The following is a 15,263-nucleotide window of genomic DNA, read 5'->3' as shown; positions in this document are numbered from 1 at the left end:
TGTTAGTGCACATGTTGCACTTATAAAATATATATACTTAACCAAAGAGAGAAACGGTGCACGAAATCTTAGTTTGTTAATAGCTGACATATTTGAAAATATATATATGTTGTTATGACATAATAATCAGCCAAGCAAGTATATTTGGAGGTTGAAAGTTTATTCCTAACCAATTGACTTGACTGCCCTTGAACGCAGCCTGAAGCGAGTCGGTTGCTAAGTGACAGTGCGTAAACGAAGAATTCATCAAGGGGCTAAAACGTGGTGTAAGTATTTTGCGTTGGTAAAATAACAGTAGATGAGATTTCAGCTGACCCCGGTGACTAGTTTGTTTGATATAGTTTATTCAAGTTTGAAGAAGTGGTCACCGTTTACTTCAGATGTGTTAGATTTCGTTTATTCTGTTATTTTAGAGCTCATTGAAGTAAAGCGACCCAACCAACAGGAGCATGAGCTGGCAGTGTGGTGCAGCTCAGCCCATATTGATGGATGAGGAGATTGTGCGGAAGGCAGTTGATGAGCAAACTCCTCGAGATCAGGCTGGGACAATTGCCAGGGCGGAGGGAATACACTTTAATGAAGTCCTCACTATACGTCTGGACTTCAAATGTAAGAGCAAAATTATAAAAAAAATATCAATCAGTGTATGAAAGTGAATTGTGCTTAGGCATCATCTGTTCACAGACATCCTGAAGATTGACAACTTGTGGGACTTCACATCCTTGACCAGGCTTTATCTAAACAACAACCTCATAGAGAGGATTTGGGGCCTGGAGCATCTGGTGAATCTGACATGGCTCAGTAAGATGGAGCTTTGTATTTGCATTGTTTATGTAATGGCTCAAATGGTGACAAGCACATTTAGAGTCCAGTAACTATCGAGAATAACCAACATCATTCTGAATGTGTCTTTCAGATCTGTCTTTCAACAGAATAGAAAAGATTGAGGGTCTGGAGTCTCTGCGGAAGCTTGAAGTTCTGAATTTGTCCAACAACAGAATCTCTGTCATTGAAAACATGGATGGACTTGGGAAACTCTCTCATTTCAGCATCTCAAACAACCTCCTTGAACAACTGGATAATGTAACAAAAAAATCCCTTTACAAATCTGTCACATATATGATATGCATATGCATCAGTATTGCATTTAGGTTGATGCAACATTTGTGTACTGCGGTATGCTTATATAACTCTAATGTAATTCTAATTAATTTTAAAGGTGCTCTCCCTCACAAAATTCAAGAAATTGTTCACCCTCAACCTATCTGGAAATCCTATCTCAAAGGAGGATGATTACAGATTCTTTATTGCTGCCTTCTTTCCAAACTTGACATGCCTGAACTTCAGATTGCTTAGTGAAGAGACAGTAAGTATAAACAATGATACATTAGTAATCTACTGCAATCACCAAGTTTTCTGCTTTTAAGCAAACATATTTTACAGCTAATTTTCTGAAAGCCATGAAAATGACAAAGTCTTTTTGATAATTGTCATCATAGGTTTTTCTATCTTTCCATGTTGATATTTCTATTTTTTAAAAAGCATGTGTCTGTGCAGAAAAAGGAAGCATCTATCAAACACTACACTGCCATTGAGAAAATGAGACAAGAAGAGCTGCAGAAACAACAAGCTGATGATGCTGAGCAAAGCCGGAAAGCAGAACTCCAATTACACACAGTAACTTAAAGCTCTTGTTTGTGATGCAGTCATTGTCCACTGAGTGTTCAAACTTGCAAATGCACAGGTCAGTTCTTTTTTCCTACAGGACGCCTTTGTGGAGTTCCTCAATGGTTCTAATCTGTTTAAGAGCATGTTCAAAGACGATCCAGAAGCGGACACACTGCAAAGTGTGACAGGAGTGGCTCATCTGCTTCAAACATATCCTTTGATTCTTGGCTTTCTAATCCATGTTGGTGTATTAATGACATATTCATCTGGGATATCGTTCCTTAAATTCCTTGACCCAATGCTTACATTTGAGCAGCAAATGGTGGGACTTTGTGTGCAGTTATTTGAAATAGGCTTGGCAGAGCATAAACAAAGAGAGGCAGAGTTAAACTCCTTCCTCAGTGGTCGCACAAAGGTTGTGACAGACCATCAGAAGAAAACATCACAGATTTTGGCAGAATTTGAGCAGCAACACCAAGAGGTGAGCTCGGCCATAAATAGTGTTTCTAAAGGACTTGCACCGAGAAATTAAAACATTAATAACTCATTAAATCTGCTTTAAGGAGATCAACGTCTCTAATATTCATGACACAAGTGAATTTCTCTGCTGTGGGATCTGTAAAGTTTATCTTTATTTTATGCCTTTCAAGAGGATGGTGGAGTTGCAGCAGTTATCAGAACCAGACAAACTGCAGGTCAAGATCCACCACTGCAATGATGCAATCAACCAGCTCTCTAACAGCCTAATGTCACTGGAGCTTAAGCTCAACAGCCAGCTGGAGGTAAGTGTGTGTGTAAACTGAAAGTCAATTGCGGAGTTGAGCTGATTCTCATGTAACTGTGTACAAATTATTATAGATGCTGTAGATTTAGATAAAATACTATTTTTCTCACTTCAGGACATCATCACAAAGTTGGACATCAACATCTCAGACATGGTTGACAGCTTCACTGAAACTGTGCAAGGGATATATCCTTTTCATTTTTTTTGCATCATTTGCGATAACGTTGAGTGAGTATTGCTATAAATTAAATGTTTATTATATTTATATGAGAGACAATATCAAGCTACATCTTAATACAATGCAAGATCTAACTCTGTCTACCCTAGTCTTACCCTCACTTGTGAACAAGATCCTCAGAAACCACCTTCGCTTTCATCCAATCCTGGATTTTATCAAAATTGAGTCCCATTGTGATTTATTAAGTCCTGTGTAAATGACACCTTTAACACAATCATACATTTGCCCAATGTCGAGATCTGGAGGATAATTATCATCAGAATGTGCGAGATATTGCTTTAGCAACTCTGGAGAAGGTGGCCTCGGACAGCGTGGGAGAGGACATGTCAGGGGACATTAGATGGGTAAGTGTTGTCTATTTTGAACCAAACTGGCTAAATGATAGGATTATATTATAGTCACTGTAGGCTGCTATAGCCTCAAAGTAAAAGCACTGATTATATTATATTACTGTCTGCACACTCTGCCATGTTGACACACCAGTGTTATCCTACAACCACACATCTTAAAGACCAGGTTTGTTTTTTGTCAGATGATGCAGAGACATTGGTCATTACCAGTATCAGTGCCCTCACCCCCTCGTACCTGTGTTCTCTCTCTGTAGCTGTTTACAAACAAGAACATGGTGATGGACGCACTGACCACCGGCCACGATAACCACCTGCTGAAGATCAATGACAGAGAGACTCAGATGCTTACACGTGTCAATGCCTGGAAAGTGTCCCTCATTAAAGGGGTAGGGAGCTGGAATTACCTTACAGCGAGCAGCCCAGTTCAAATTTTCATGATTGACAAACCTCTCCTTTGCACCTCACTGTCTTATTGTTTGATTTTGTTTTTATTACTTATTACAGATTCAAGACAAAGAACTTAAGCGGAACCACACGTGCATCTCAGACACCCTCAAGCATATGGACCATTTGCGGGAACAGCTGGAGGAGTTCCAGTGGCAAGATCTTTGAGGCAGACATTCATTTCATTCACATACTTGTTATTAAAATGTGACAGGACATTCTCACAACCTTCTGGGACCACTGTCAAACAACAAATATCACTGTGTTCAAGAAACAATATTGTTCAGTTGTTTTATGTATTTGTTCCATAACCAATAACAGATTTAGAAATAATTTCACCTGTTAATTCAGTCTCTTTCTACCTTTCTTGAGACAATAAAGAAAACTGGGATATGAATATTTAGTCTTGTTGAAGAGAAGCAGATTAATTACCTGCCAAGGAGGTTTTGTTTTCACCCTTGTTTGTTTGTTGGTCGGTTGGATAAAAAAAAACCAAAAGACCTAAAAGCTGGATAATAATTAATGTGTCTTGATGTTAAAAGAATTTAATTATTGTGGGTAAGAGCAAACAGTTCATCATATAATACTACACTGTCCGAAATATGAGTAAGAAAGAACGCAGCTGATTGTAAACCTTGGCAGGATTAAAGTAAGACATATCCTACGAAACAAATCAAAAAGCAAGTGTTGTCGAATACTATGTTATCTTGGAAAAACTAGTATAATGGAGGGAGTTTGTTTTGTTTTTTAACTCAACAGAATAGATAATATAATCATAAAACAGCCTGAGCCACACTCCATACCAGCTGGTGGCGGTAATGCACCGAATCGTTGTTTGCCACCGTCAATAAACACAAGAAGAAGAAGTGAACCGAGAGAAAAAGAAGAAGAAGAAGAAGAAGGAGGAGGTGCTGCGGTGCTCCTCTCCAGAAAAAGACCCAAACCTGAGCAAAGTTTCTCACCTCCTTGATCCATGTGACACTCCCAGACACTCCTCTCTCCCGCTGCGGCTCAGTCGAAGAGTTCATGACGGTTTCGGACAGTGACTCTCTCGCGCTCATCATGCCTGTCCCAGCAGAGTGCTGCAGCAGCGCCGAGCCGGCCCGCTCATCCTCGGCGTCCCTTGTCCCGCCTGCCCCGATCAACACCCACCAGCCGGGGGTGGCCACCTCGCTGCTGTACAGCGGCTCACAGTTCCGGGGCTACCAGAAGAGCAAAGGAAACTCCTACGACGTCGAGGTTGTTCTGCAGGTAAGTTTCCGCTTCGTCCCCACATCGATGTGTTTGTTTCTCTATCAGTGAAGTCGACATATTTGTAGCCCTAGCTGCTAACTCACTAACTTAGCAGACGTTAGCTCCCTTAGCTCGCTTCGCTGACCCAAGTGTGAGCCAGCTCAGAGGTCTGTGTTTCTGCTGGGCTGTTTCATTTTGAATTTGGACCAAATGTTAGTGAACTTTTTCGTCAACTACTTTTGTAACAAACACACACACACACACACACACACACACACACACACACCACCACCACCACCACCACCACCAGCACCACCAAAACATGATTTGTGCAACAACCTGCTCCAATGGGTGAAATGAGTGTGTCCGTCTCATTCTACCTATTCTCACACTTCTGTTTACTCTGTATGTATTATGTTTATTCCTGTTATAAGTGTTTAAATGTCATGGCATGTATAATGATTGCATGTTTACTTGACTGTGCTCTTTGCTGCTGTAACATTGAAAAAAGATGATCTTATTTTATAAACAGAAGACATACCGCCTGCTTGCACACTTAACTAGTAATTTGTCTGTTCACTAGGCCTAGTGCCATTTACAAGTCGTGAAGAAGAAGAATCTCTACAATAAGTGATTTCAGGCCAGTTACTGTATGTGTTCCCTGTTTGTCTTTTTGCAGCATGTGACTGTGGACGACTCGTATTTGTGTGGCTACCTGAAGATAAAGGGTCTAACTGAGGTGAGATGTGAAACTAGGTCAGATATTACAAGGCTGACCTTTATTCCGTCAAAGACAGAGCTCGGACTGTGCACACTGTTCCAGTAGAGACCGGCCTCCGCTTGTTTGATGCAGACTGAATTGTGACAGAGATTAACGGCCGGCAAATACGTGTGTAGACTAGTCTTTTTTCTTATTTTCATTTTGCAACATGTTGTTGAGAGAAGGTCAGCAGGGTCTTTTGGCTGTGGAGTAAAAGATGAATAGCCTGGTTTCGTCTTTATGATTTATTCATCACATTTTAGTATTTGTGAAAATTTAATCCAATGGAACAAATCATTTCTAAATCAAGATTTCCATCACAAATACTGATATCTTTTCTTCTGATGCGTCGTAAATTGCCTGCTGCACAACACACAAGCAATAAAAAGTCTAAAACTCAACTTGGTGTCAAATATGATACGGTAGATCTTAATCATGTTAATGTTTATTTAATGCTACTCCACCATCATTAAAATTGCATGCATAGTTTGGAACGTCTCTGTGTTGCAGCTCTTTATCAACGATACAGACATTATCATGCTGTAATAAAACTATAACCAAGACCAACGTGGAACTAATTACTGTTTCAAGGGTTATTCTCTACGTCAGCTTATCTTCAATAATGGGGATGTTAAAGAAACAGCATATTCCATGTCTTGACACAGGTCTTTAAACTTCACTCATTATGGTCTTCAAAGAACCAAGTTTCACTGCATTGTTCTTCCTGTCTTAACCTTTGTTTCTCTGTCTGACAGGAGTATCCCACTCTCACAACATTTTTTGCTGGAGAAATTATTAGTCAGAAGAGGCCTTTTTTAACCAGGAAGTGGGACGCAGATGAGGATGTGGACAGAAAGCACTGGGTATGCTGTGTTGAGTTTTTTTTGTGCATTCACTGATTTATACATCTTCAGAAAGTGCAAGATATATATAATACTAGTAACTATATCAAAATCACAGGTTCAGAGTTTAGAATTTAGCAGAGTCTAATGTTGAGAGACTTTTCATTAACAAAATCAAACTTTACATCCTGATTTGTTGTTGTTGTCTTTTTTTCATCCCCTTAGTTTCTTTTGTCATAATTTTTTTATGTTTTCTTAACTAGGGCAAGTTTCCACCTTTTTACAAATATGCCAAAAGCTTCAACTCGGACGACTTTGATTATGAAGCACTGGATAACAGTGATTATGTCTTCATGAGGTGGAAGGTAAGTGTGTGATCTTACTCTCACATCTCTCCCTGTCTCTCTCGTGTTGGTGTTAAACTCTAACCTCCGCTCGTTTTGTCCTGCGCCGTCAGGAGCAGTTTCTGGTTCCGGACCACACTATCAAAGACATCAGTGGTGCCTCCTTTGCAGGCTTCTACTACATCTGCTTTCAGAAGTCCACAGCTACTATCGAGGGCTACTATTACCATAGGAGCTCTGAATGGTAATTACTTCGCCTCCTTGTTGCCCTGCTGCAGAATTCCAAGCTAAATTCATCGATTTAAAGAGAACTGTTAATATTTCTTTTGTCAATATTGCGCTCTCTCTTTTTTTTTTTTATCTTGCACCTGCAGGTACCAGTCTCTAATCTTAAACCATGTTCAGGAGCACAGTGTGCCCATTTATGAATTTCGGTGACACAAAAACACAAGTGTTCAGCAGAAGGTAAAGGCCAGTTCACACTGCCCTGTGCTTACATGGGACGGGAACGACAGAGAGCTTATGATGCCATGAAGGGGGATGACCTGTTTTCCTAACTGTGGGGAAGTAAACGTGAAGGCAGACAGTCTACTGATGGAGTGAAGGAAAGATGGTACAGCGAGACAGAAGACCTGAAAGCTAAAAACAGTTCTCACGGTTGCTGTAGAACTTGATGTTTGCCCCATATTTCATTTTTCATTTCTTTCTCTGTCCGGTTTTTATTTTCAGTTTTGTGCAGCGGCTTCCTGTGCGCTTTCACAGAATCTGTCTCCCTGTAGCTGGACATCAATTCCACTTTTCCTTTAGCGGAGACATTATGAGCATAATTTGCCTTTTAGTTAAGAGTCACAAACGAGGGAAGTTGTAAGAGAAGTTTTTCTCAGTAAGCTCTTTTTAAAACATTTTTTTTTTTTTTGAGATTTTCAACAAAAGCAATGATGAGCAAAGATCTACTTTTTTCTGTGAGACAAAGTCATGGTCTGATGATCAGGGATGATATGAACTCGAAATGGTCACAAATAACTAATCATTTCCAAGCTGCTTGGTTTTTCAAAAATCCTCTTATCAATACAAACAGTCTGTTAATCGCTATTCATCGAATTTTCGCTATGCAACACTCACGAATGAAGGTTTTTTTTTTCCTAATTATTTTATGCTAACTTTATGCCGGTGACAGCCAGTGGCTGGAGGCATTATGTTTTCAGGTTGTCCCTCCGTTCTTGTGGGCAAAATATCTCAATAAAATCTCGAGAGAGAGTCCTTTCAAATTTGCAACAAATGATTCGATTTTGGTGAATTAAGGTCAGGGTGGCATCACAAATGGAAATGTTGGCCTCTTGAACAGGATATCTCAAGTCTGGCTTTAGGAGATTTCGACCAGTCGTCTTTTGGACTTAAAGATGCTAGATTGCAGTGGTCAGAGGTCACGGTGACCTCCTGTGTCTGGAAAATAATTGTATGTAGACTGAAACTGAACTGGTCGGTGGAAGCATACAACCACAGGGTGGTATTTTTAGTTTTATTTACAAGAGTAAGATATTTATTTTTTTAATCAAGAGGAAAAGTGTATATGAAAGTTAAATGGAGGGATCAGTAAGGAGGCGTATTGGTTTCTAAGCTCAGATGCTGAGTTATGTTTTCAGGAGTTTGGTCATGTGAAAGATGGAGCAGAAGAAGGGAGATCTAATGGCACACATGCAGTTTGAGTGAGTGGAGTCTGTGGAGGACATTTGAGTTTTTCCTCGGTTTCTGTCGGTCACTGTCACATGTAGAAAGAGTTCATGTGTGGCTGCACTGGTTTATTTTAATCCATTTGAGATTTCAGCAACGAAAGAAGCACCTTGTGTGGCTCGGGAAGTGTTGCGTTGGAAGAGGTGATGAAGACAGAATAAAACCCACTGCCTTACAATTTTAAAGTTTTGTAAAGTTGCAACCCAAACATATGAGCTTGGGGTTATATGGTTAGTAATATTTTGTTCAAAGAAATCAGTATAGAAAGTATATTTCTGTGAGAGAAATGAAAGCTTTTCATCAGCAGTTTACTGAGAAGTGTTGCTGTCGGTCATCTGCTGCAGAGTGCATGTCCTCTGCCTGCCTGTGTGTTGCTCGTAGCCTTTCAGCCGGCCTGCTGGCCTGCAGCATGACACATGGACTGAGGGGTTGTCCTGGGGATACTCTTGACACTATACGTTTTTTAAAACCCAAGAAAGTGGATTGTCCACTTTACAGTCTGAATGACTTCAAAATAATTTGCTTGCTTTTTTTTAAATTAATCAACTAAATTGAAATGTGCATTGTAAAGAAACATGTTTGTTTGAGAGTGTGTCTGTAAAAGTCAGCTGATTATAAAAAAAAAAAAAAAAAGGTCAGATGATGTATGATAAATCTGCTATGAATGTATTGTATGAGATGGAATAAAGAGAAATATTTATACTTTATTGCTTTGACATTTTGTTTCAGTCAACCCAGCTCTAACAAAGTTTAGTCCGACCATGAGATAGCGGTGGACACTAGATGTCAGTAGTGGACTACGAGGTAATTTCTGGTGTCAGAATCAAACTGTTCTTTGTTCAAACCTCTGAACATTTGGCAGCAGCACTGGAAAGTGTGCCACACCTCTGACTGTCGACTACAAATAATGATGGTGTGGAAAAATAAATTTTTGCTGTGACACAGTAAGGATGCAGTGCATGCACCTTACATATCCTATTAATGGAGGTGATCCACACCCTAAAGCAGGGGTCACCAACCTTTTTGAAACTGAGAGCTACTTCATGGATACTGAGTCACACGAGGGGCTACCAGTTTGATACACTCTTCTGAAATAACTAATTTGCTCAGTTTGCCTTTAGTTATATATTATTATTAATGATAAATGATACTGAAGACACTGATCACGTTAATGATTTCTCACAATAATTATCAACAATGACTTAACAAGGTGAGAAACAGATAATATCAATATTCAACACTTTATTTCTAATAATCTCAGCAATTGTTTAAATTTTCAGATGATCACTTCCACAACATTTCATAAGAAAAATGTCCCATTTTCACGAGCCACTGACCAACTCTTAACAAATCATAGTCAATAGTCAACTTCAATATGATAATAAAAATTTGACAGTATAAAAAATCAATAATTCAATTTAATTAGAAACGCATATCAAATTTTAGATGCAGCTCACTGGTGAGTTGTGTTATTTGTAGAACAGGCCTGCGGGCTGCTCACGTGGTCCTTGGGGGCGACCTGGTGACCGCAGGCACCGTGTTGGTGACCCCTGTCCAGAAGGTTGCACGTTATCACCATTTCCTTATGAGGTCAAATTATATTTGAGTTAAACATTTACAGAACCCTTTTTGGTTTTCTTCAGAAAAACCGTGGTGAGGACTGTTGCTGGTTTTGTTGCATGGTTACATGCAGGCGGATGATAGACATTTCTTCAGAATATAAAAATGTGTTCAGTGTACGTGCAGCAGCTGGTGTCTGCCTGGAGGTGAGATAACATCTCTTCCAATTCAGGAAAGAAATAGTTCGAACTTCCTTGTGTGCCTTTAACAATGCTGACTATTGTCTCCAGGACGAAGACACCCACTCTACAGGTCTGAGGCATTTACTTGAAATCAGCAATTTCAGCCTTCAGAGAACGAGACACATTAACAGAATCCAAAAAGGCTATTAAATGAAACTGAAATAAATAATAGTAGTTATGATTTATTCTCTTCTAATACTGTATTTAGTATTACGGCAATAAAAACATGTAAAATGAGTAATTCAGTATTAAAAACAAGAATCACATGAAATCAAGTTGATAAAAGCTGGTTGTGAACATCTGCAGCTCAGTGCTTTCAATGTGAAATGTGTAGGATGACATGTCAGAATATTAACTACAACAAATAAGGATGCACTAAATAAAAATCCCCTTTATTTAGTGACCTCTTTATTACTAAATAGCCTGTGCCAATTTCAAAAATGGAAAATAAAATTCTTCATCCATCTCTATGGTGTGGCGTTAAAAACACAATTCCAAGCACTTCAGTGTGTTTTTATTTAGTGTAGTGGAATGAGCTTCTTTTTCTTCATGTATTCATTCTTTTGTCATTCACTGCTTTATCTTTTGTCTCTTTCAATTAATTATACCCTATTTACAATCATCTTACATCTTAATAAAATAAGCAGAAGAGATGTGCAGTTATGTTGACATCTTACGTTATTTGTCTAAATTCAAGTTCTCTGTATTTGGTTGTATTTGTTTTCTTTCTATTTATAACTTATAGTTATTCTAATTGATTTTATGATTATTTGCCATAAGGGTTTCATAACATCTTTGGAATCACTGCTAATGGGCCCTTTGTCTATTAAATGCTGGGGGTTTTCTGTCAGGCAGGCATCACCAAGTATTTCAAACTGAACTTAATGCCTGGATAAAATGAACAGATGTTAAATTGGAAAAAATAAGCTGCGATGAAACTCATCTCATGTAGTTATAATGATTTAATAACCAGGAGATTATTTCTCATTCTAATTCTGTGTGTGGGAAAATGGGATCATAACTAGAGAATGTTTCCTTCAGCAAAGAATGTGACCATTTTAGATTCTGCCTCACTCACCTCATTCCGAGAGTACACCTGTTTGAGACAATAAGCCTTCCGGTCCCAGGTCTTTCAGTTTGGAGCAATACTGGAGTTTCCTACAAGTGACGAGGTTAAGAAGTTTTGTTCCTGACTCATACATCGCAGCCACGCCCGCGCTCCTGTGGGGAATATATAAATCCACCATCACTGCCTCGGTCTCAAACCAGGTCAAAGCAAAGAGGCTTCACCTGCAGCTCACAGTCACAACAGGGATATTCTTCCCACTGTGTCCTGGTTCTGTCGTCTGACCATGGAGGCGCAGCGTTATCCCATGAGCGTGAGTTTAACCGGAGTGCTGCACAAGGAGAAGAGCAAAGTAAGCGCACGCGGAGTCATCATCTTGTTGTTAATATCATGACATCAGTGTGATTCAATCTGCATTCTCCTGTTTCCAGATGTACATGACCTCCGTGCTGTGGTCGGATCAGAGTGACATCGTTGTTTACAGAACTTTTCAGGAGTTCAAGAAATTCCACGTGAGTATAAAATGCGCGTAAAAATCTAAATCGCTTTTTCTTATTATTTTTTTATTTATTTAACCCGCTGTGTTCCTTTCGATCAAATTACAGAAACAAATGAAGAAGGCCTTCCCAGCAACTAGTAAAGTGAAGAAATCTGATAGAATCATCCCAAGGTTTCAAGGTAAGCGTGCGTAATTCCCAGCTGCAGTGTGGGTTCATCATGCACCATGGAGACTGTTGCTCATCGTGACTCCGTGCGTCCTGCTTCCTTTAGACAAGGAGACGAAGCGGGTCGGTCAGAGGAAGGGTCCCAAGAAATCACTCGTGCGCCTCAAAGTCTTGCAGAAATACTGCAACGAGCTTCTGAGCTGCGACCCGCGGGTCAGTCAGTGTGGAGACCTCATCCAGTTCTTCCACCCCAAAGACCAGGACCTGCAGCCAGAGTTCTCGAAGAACGGGTAGGCTAAACATGTCGACTATTTTTAACAGTTTAGTGGAGGGGATCAGATCTTTTTTTCCTCTGTGTGCTTCCTCCTCCACATCTCAACAAACTCAGGGTCCCACTCAGATTGAAACTCATGTGCAGTGTTTGGTTTTGCTCAAAAGGAACTGGACCTGCCTCAAACTAAAACAATCACATAAATAGTCTGCAGTCTAAAGCTTTAGTCTCAGATATAATTTAAAACAGATTCAACACAATAGAAGAGATTTTAACAAAATTCACATTTTCTAGTTCCCCCCAAAATTAAACTGGAATGGGACTCAGAGCACAAACCTTTACCAAGGCCCAACAGTCCCCATGTGAAACCACATTTAAATTTACCAGATCCAGAATTTTATTTGGATCTGCAACAAATTGCACAAACTCATAAATATCAGTCCTCTGAACATGCCTGATTATTCCAGCAAGATCAATGAAAAAAAAAAAAAAAATCCAGGATCCACCCACAGATCCAGATCATGCCCCGCCTCTTCACAAAATGTTTAGAAATTGTTGAGTAGTTTTTGCTCAATCCTGCTAATAAACAAACAAACAAACAAATGTGTTGAAAAATGAACAAAAAAGTGGAACACGTTCAAGTCTGCAAGTTCAGAGTAGTCCTGCACAAATGGACCTGTGGAAAAAAAGCTGCAACCAGCATCACCGCAGGCCGAGCAAACAGCCCATTCAAGTTTAGCACAGTCGCGGCACTAGTATTATAAAATAGTCGACCAGGATCCATCCCACAGGTGCACTCTTCTAACTGCACAGAAAAATCACATAAAATGGTCAGAAGAATCCATTTACCTGCAAACTAACCGGCAGCTCTTATCCTCAGCATCATCATCATGCCATCGGAAGATGAACTCAGGGTCGACGCAGGAAACCTCAACGGCGGCAACGTAACCCAGCCGTTTGTCACAGAGACGTACAGATGTGTAGCCTCATACGAGACCAAAGACACCAAGAACAAACCTTTCAAAGTGGTGGTGGATGAAAAAGTGGACGTACTGATAAAGGATAAAGCAGGTGAGCAGAGAAACTTCAGTTGATGAATAAGTGTTACGGCCCAGACGCTCTCTGGCATCAGTATAATGTGCAATTCTGTTGGTTCAGGGTGGTGGCTCGTGGAGAATGAGGACAAACGGATGGCCTGGTTCCCTGCCCCCTATTTGGAGAAGCTGGATGATGATTATGATTATGATGAAACAGATGGGACTCCTGAAAGAGGTACATGCTTAGATACAGGTCCTGTTGTGCCCTCTCTCAAGACAACATCAACACCTTGGCGTTCATGTCTGTCAACATGACATTAAAGTTATTTTCTTTCCCTCTCAGGAACGCTGTGCACCGCAATCAAGAGCTACAAGGCCACTAAAGACGATGAGCTGACTGTGAACATCGGTACAAAGGTGGAGGTCCTGCAGAAGTCTGACAACGGCTGGTGGCTCATCAGGTGTTTATTAAATCAGGCATTTCCTTAGAGATGAATTGAAGTAAAGGTGAAGGGGTGTTCTGCATCAGAGCTTGTGTTTTCCTCCTGAACTCCTGCAGCCTGTAAATACGAGTATCTTCATTTAAAAAAAAATCCAGATTTTAAATCGTGCCCGTCTCTTTCTTTCCTTTAACAGATATGATGGTAAAGCAGGTTACGTCCCCTCCATGTACCTGCAGCCCTACAGCCACCCTCACATCCGCATGCCAGTCCACCATCAAGACCGTCGCACCTCCTCTGTGCTACCGGCCTACTCCTCGACGCTGGCACAGTCTCACCAGCTCAGTCACTCCCATGGAAACCTGCTGCAGCTTCCACCCACCAGTTCCTCATCCTCCCACCCACCCCAACCAGACATGAAGGAGAGGTCTCGCTCTCTCAACGTCCTGTCTGAGCCACCTCCTGCTCAGACAGCCCAGAGTACCTCTGCCACCAACATTGCCACCGCAACCGCCCCTGCAAAACACTCTCCTCCTCCCACCATCATGGTGGAAATGGACGGAGAGGAGGAGCGTGGCAGGAGCCTGAGGGCAGACAGTGAGGCGAGCTTTGTGAGCAGCAGCAGCAGCGAATTCAGCTGCGACGACCTCAGTTCCTCCTCAGCAAGCTTGTCCCTGAGCCAGAGCGCCACTGGTGAACAGCTGCACCTCAGCCGTACGCCTCCACCCACTGCGAGCAACAACCTCAGCCCAACGTACGGCACAGAGAGGAAAATACTTCCTAGTGTCTCTGATCCCAACCTTTACAAAGGGACCTCCACGCCTAAGGTGCCGCCCAGGCCGCAGCCTCGGGAGATCCTCACCCGCTGCACCACCATCACCCGCAAGAACGTGGGCAGAGGCCTGTCTCCCACACAGACTGAGATACTGAGCCAGTGAAGATTCAACTGACACAATTTGAACTGTCAAGGAACCTCATTTATTCTGTAGATAAAAGTTCTGCTGAGTTTTGTTTAGTTTTATTCTCAGATATTCTGCTGCAGTTATCAAAACAAGGGAGAAAGAACTGGAATTAAGAGTCACTGCATCATATAGTGTGAGAGGGCTGTGGGAATATATAACAGGAACTAAGTTACGTCTCTTTAAAACTGCATAGAAACACTTTTCTTCTTGTCTTCCGTGAGTAATGAACATGTTTTCAACTTTCGTAAAGTCTGCTAAATTTACCAGCTTACACCAATAAATGATTAATCAGGTCACAGTAAACATTCTGAACCCACCTCTTTATTATCTGCTCGAAATGGTTTATTTTCCATAATGGAAACCCGTGTTGTGCCTTATATGCATTTGCACTGTGTAGAGTGCAAGAGTGTGATTAATTTGTTCTTTTACCTGCAAAAGATACAAAAGCATGAAAAGCCAGCGTGTCCAGGCTGTTGTTGAAGTAACTTTAAAATAAAAAACTTGAAGAATGGGATGTGTGCAATTACTTACCACTGACTTTACACCCCAGATTAGACCATGAAGAATAACTGGGTATGTTCAAATGTTACCGTCGAGCTGGGAACAAATAAAAACACATTGAATCA

At 40.8% G+C, this 15,263-nt stretch overlaps 3 protein-coding genes across 3 annotated transcripts; all 3 read left to right on the top strand.

Annotated features, from left to right (window-relative positions):
* The first annotated feature begins 208 nt into the window (after positions 1-208).
* drc3 (dynein regulatory complex subunit 3) lies at positions 209-3,741 on the top strand. Its single transcript, XM_069524830.1, has 12 exons — positions 209-266; positions 414-609; positions 685-801; positions 917-1,083; positions 1,220-1,366; positions 1,558-1,677; positions 1,766-2,149; positions 2,319-2,450; positions 2,568-2,640; positions 2,913-3,034; positions 3,295-3,426; positions 3,545-3,741. The coding sequence occupies exons 2-12, from the start codon at positions 450-452 to the stop codon at positions 3,650-3,652; spliced, it is 1,662 nt and encodes a 553-aa protein (XP_069380931.1). The 5' UTR covers positions 209-266; positions 414-449; the 3' UTR covers positions 3,653-3,741.
* Positions 3,742-4,330: 589 nt separating this feature from the next.
* On the top strand, positions 4,331-9,101 carry gid4 (GID complex subunit 4 homolog). The gene is made up of 6 exons (XM_020101882.2): positions 4,331-4,735; positions 5,397-5,456; positions 6,233-6,340; positions 6,583-6,684; positions 6,777-6,907; positions 7,038-9,101. Exons 1-6 carry the CDS (start codon positions 4,511-4,513, stop codon positions 7,099-7,101), a joined length of 690 nt encoding a protein of 229 aa, XP_019957441.1. The 5' UTR covers positions 4,331-4,510; the 3' UTR covers positions 7,102-9,101.
* A 2,341-nt stretch (positions 9,102-11,442) lies between these two features.
* On the top strand, positions 11,443-15,148 carry noxo1a (NADPH oxidase organizer 1a). The gene is made up of 8 exons (XM_020101755.2): positions 11,443-11,614; positions 11,694-11,774; positions 11,868-11,940; positions 12,034-12,217; positions 13,079-13,269; positions 13,357-13,470; positions 13,579-13,696; positions 13,872-15,148. The coding sequence occupies exons 1-8, from the start codon at positions 11,549-11,551 to the stop codon at positions 14,611-14,613; spliced, it is 1,569 nt and encodes a 522-aa protein (XP_019957314.2). The 5' UTR covers positions 11,443-11,548; the 3' UTR covers positions 14,614-15,148.
* Positions 15,149-15,263: the final 115 nt, after the last annotated feature.

The sequence above is a fragment of the Paralichthys olivaceus genome, chromosome 5 (genome assembly GCF_024713975.1).
Source record: "Paralichthys olivaceus isolate ysfri-2021 chromosome 5, ASM2471397v2, whole genome shotgun sequence".
NCBI lineage: Eukaryota > Metazoa > Chordata > Actinopteri > Pleuronectiformes > Paralichthyidae > Paralichthys > Paralichthys olivaceus.
This window is presented reverse-complemented; position numbering and strand designations above follow the sequence as displayed.

Coding starts and splice junctions, on each gene's coding strand:
- drc3 (XM_069524830.1), top strand. CDS start 450: ATGAGCTGGCAGTGTGGTGCAGCTCAGCCCATATTGATGGATGAGGAG. Junction 2,150..2,318: donor TTGAGCAGCAACACCAAGAG/GTGAGCTCGGCC, acceptor ATGCCTTTCAAG/AGGATGGTGGAGTTGCAGCA. Junction 3,035..3,294: donor TGTCAGGGGACATTAGATGG/GTAAGTGTTGTC, acceptor CTCTCTCTGTAG/CTGTTTACAAACAAGAACAT.
- gid4 (XM_020101882.2), top strand. CDS start 4,511: ATGACGGTTTCGGACAGTGACTCTCTCGCGCTCATCATGCCTGTCCCA. Junction 5,457..6,232: donor AGATAAAGGGTCTAACTGAG/GTGAGATGTGAA, acceptor TCTGTCTGACAG/GAGTATCCCACTCTCACAAC. Junction 6,341..6,582: donor ATGTGGACAGAAAGCACTGG/GTATGCTGTGTT, acceptor TTTCTTAACTAG/GGCAAGTTTCCACCTTTTTA.
- noxo1a (XM_020101755.2), top strand. CDS start 11,549: ATGGAGGCGCAGCGTTATCCCATGAGCGTGAGTTTAACCGGAGTGCTG. Junction 11,615..11,693: donor TGCACAAGGAGAAGAGCAAA/GTAAGCGCACGC, acceptor TCCTGTTTCCAG/ATGTACATGACCTCCGTGCT. Junction 11,941..12,033: donor AATCATCCCAAGGTTTCAAG/GTAAGCGTGCGT, acceptor TGCTTCCTTTAG/ACAAGGAGACGAAGCGGGTC.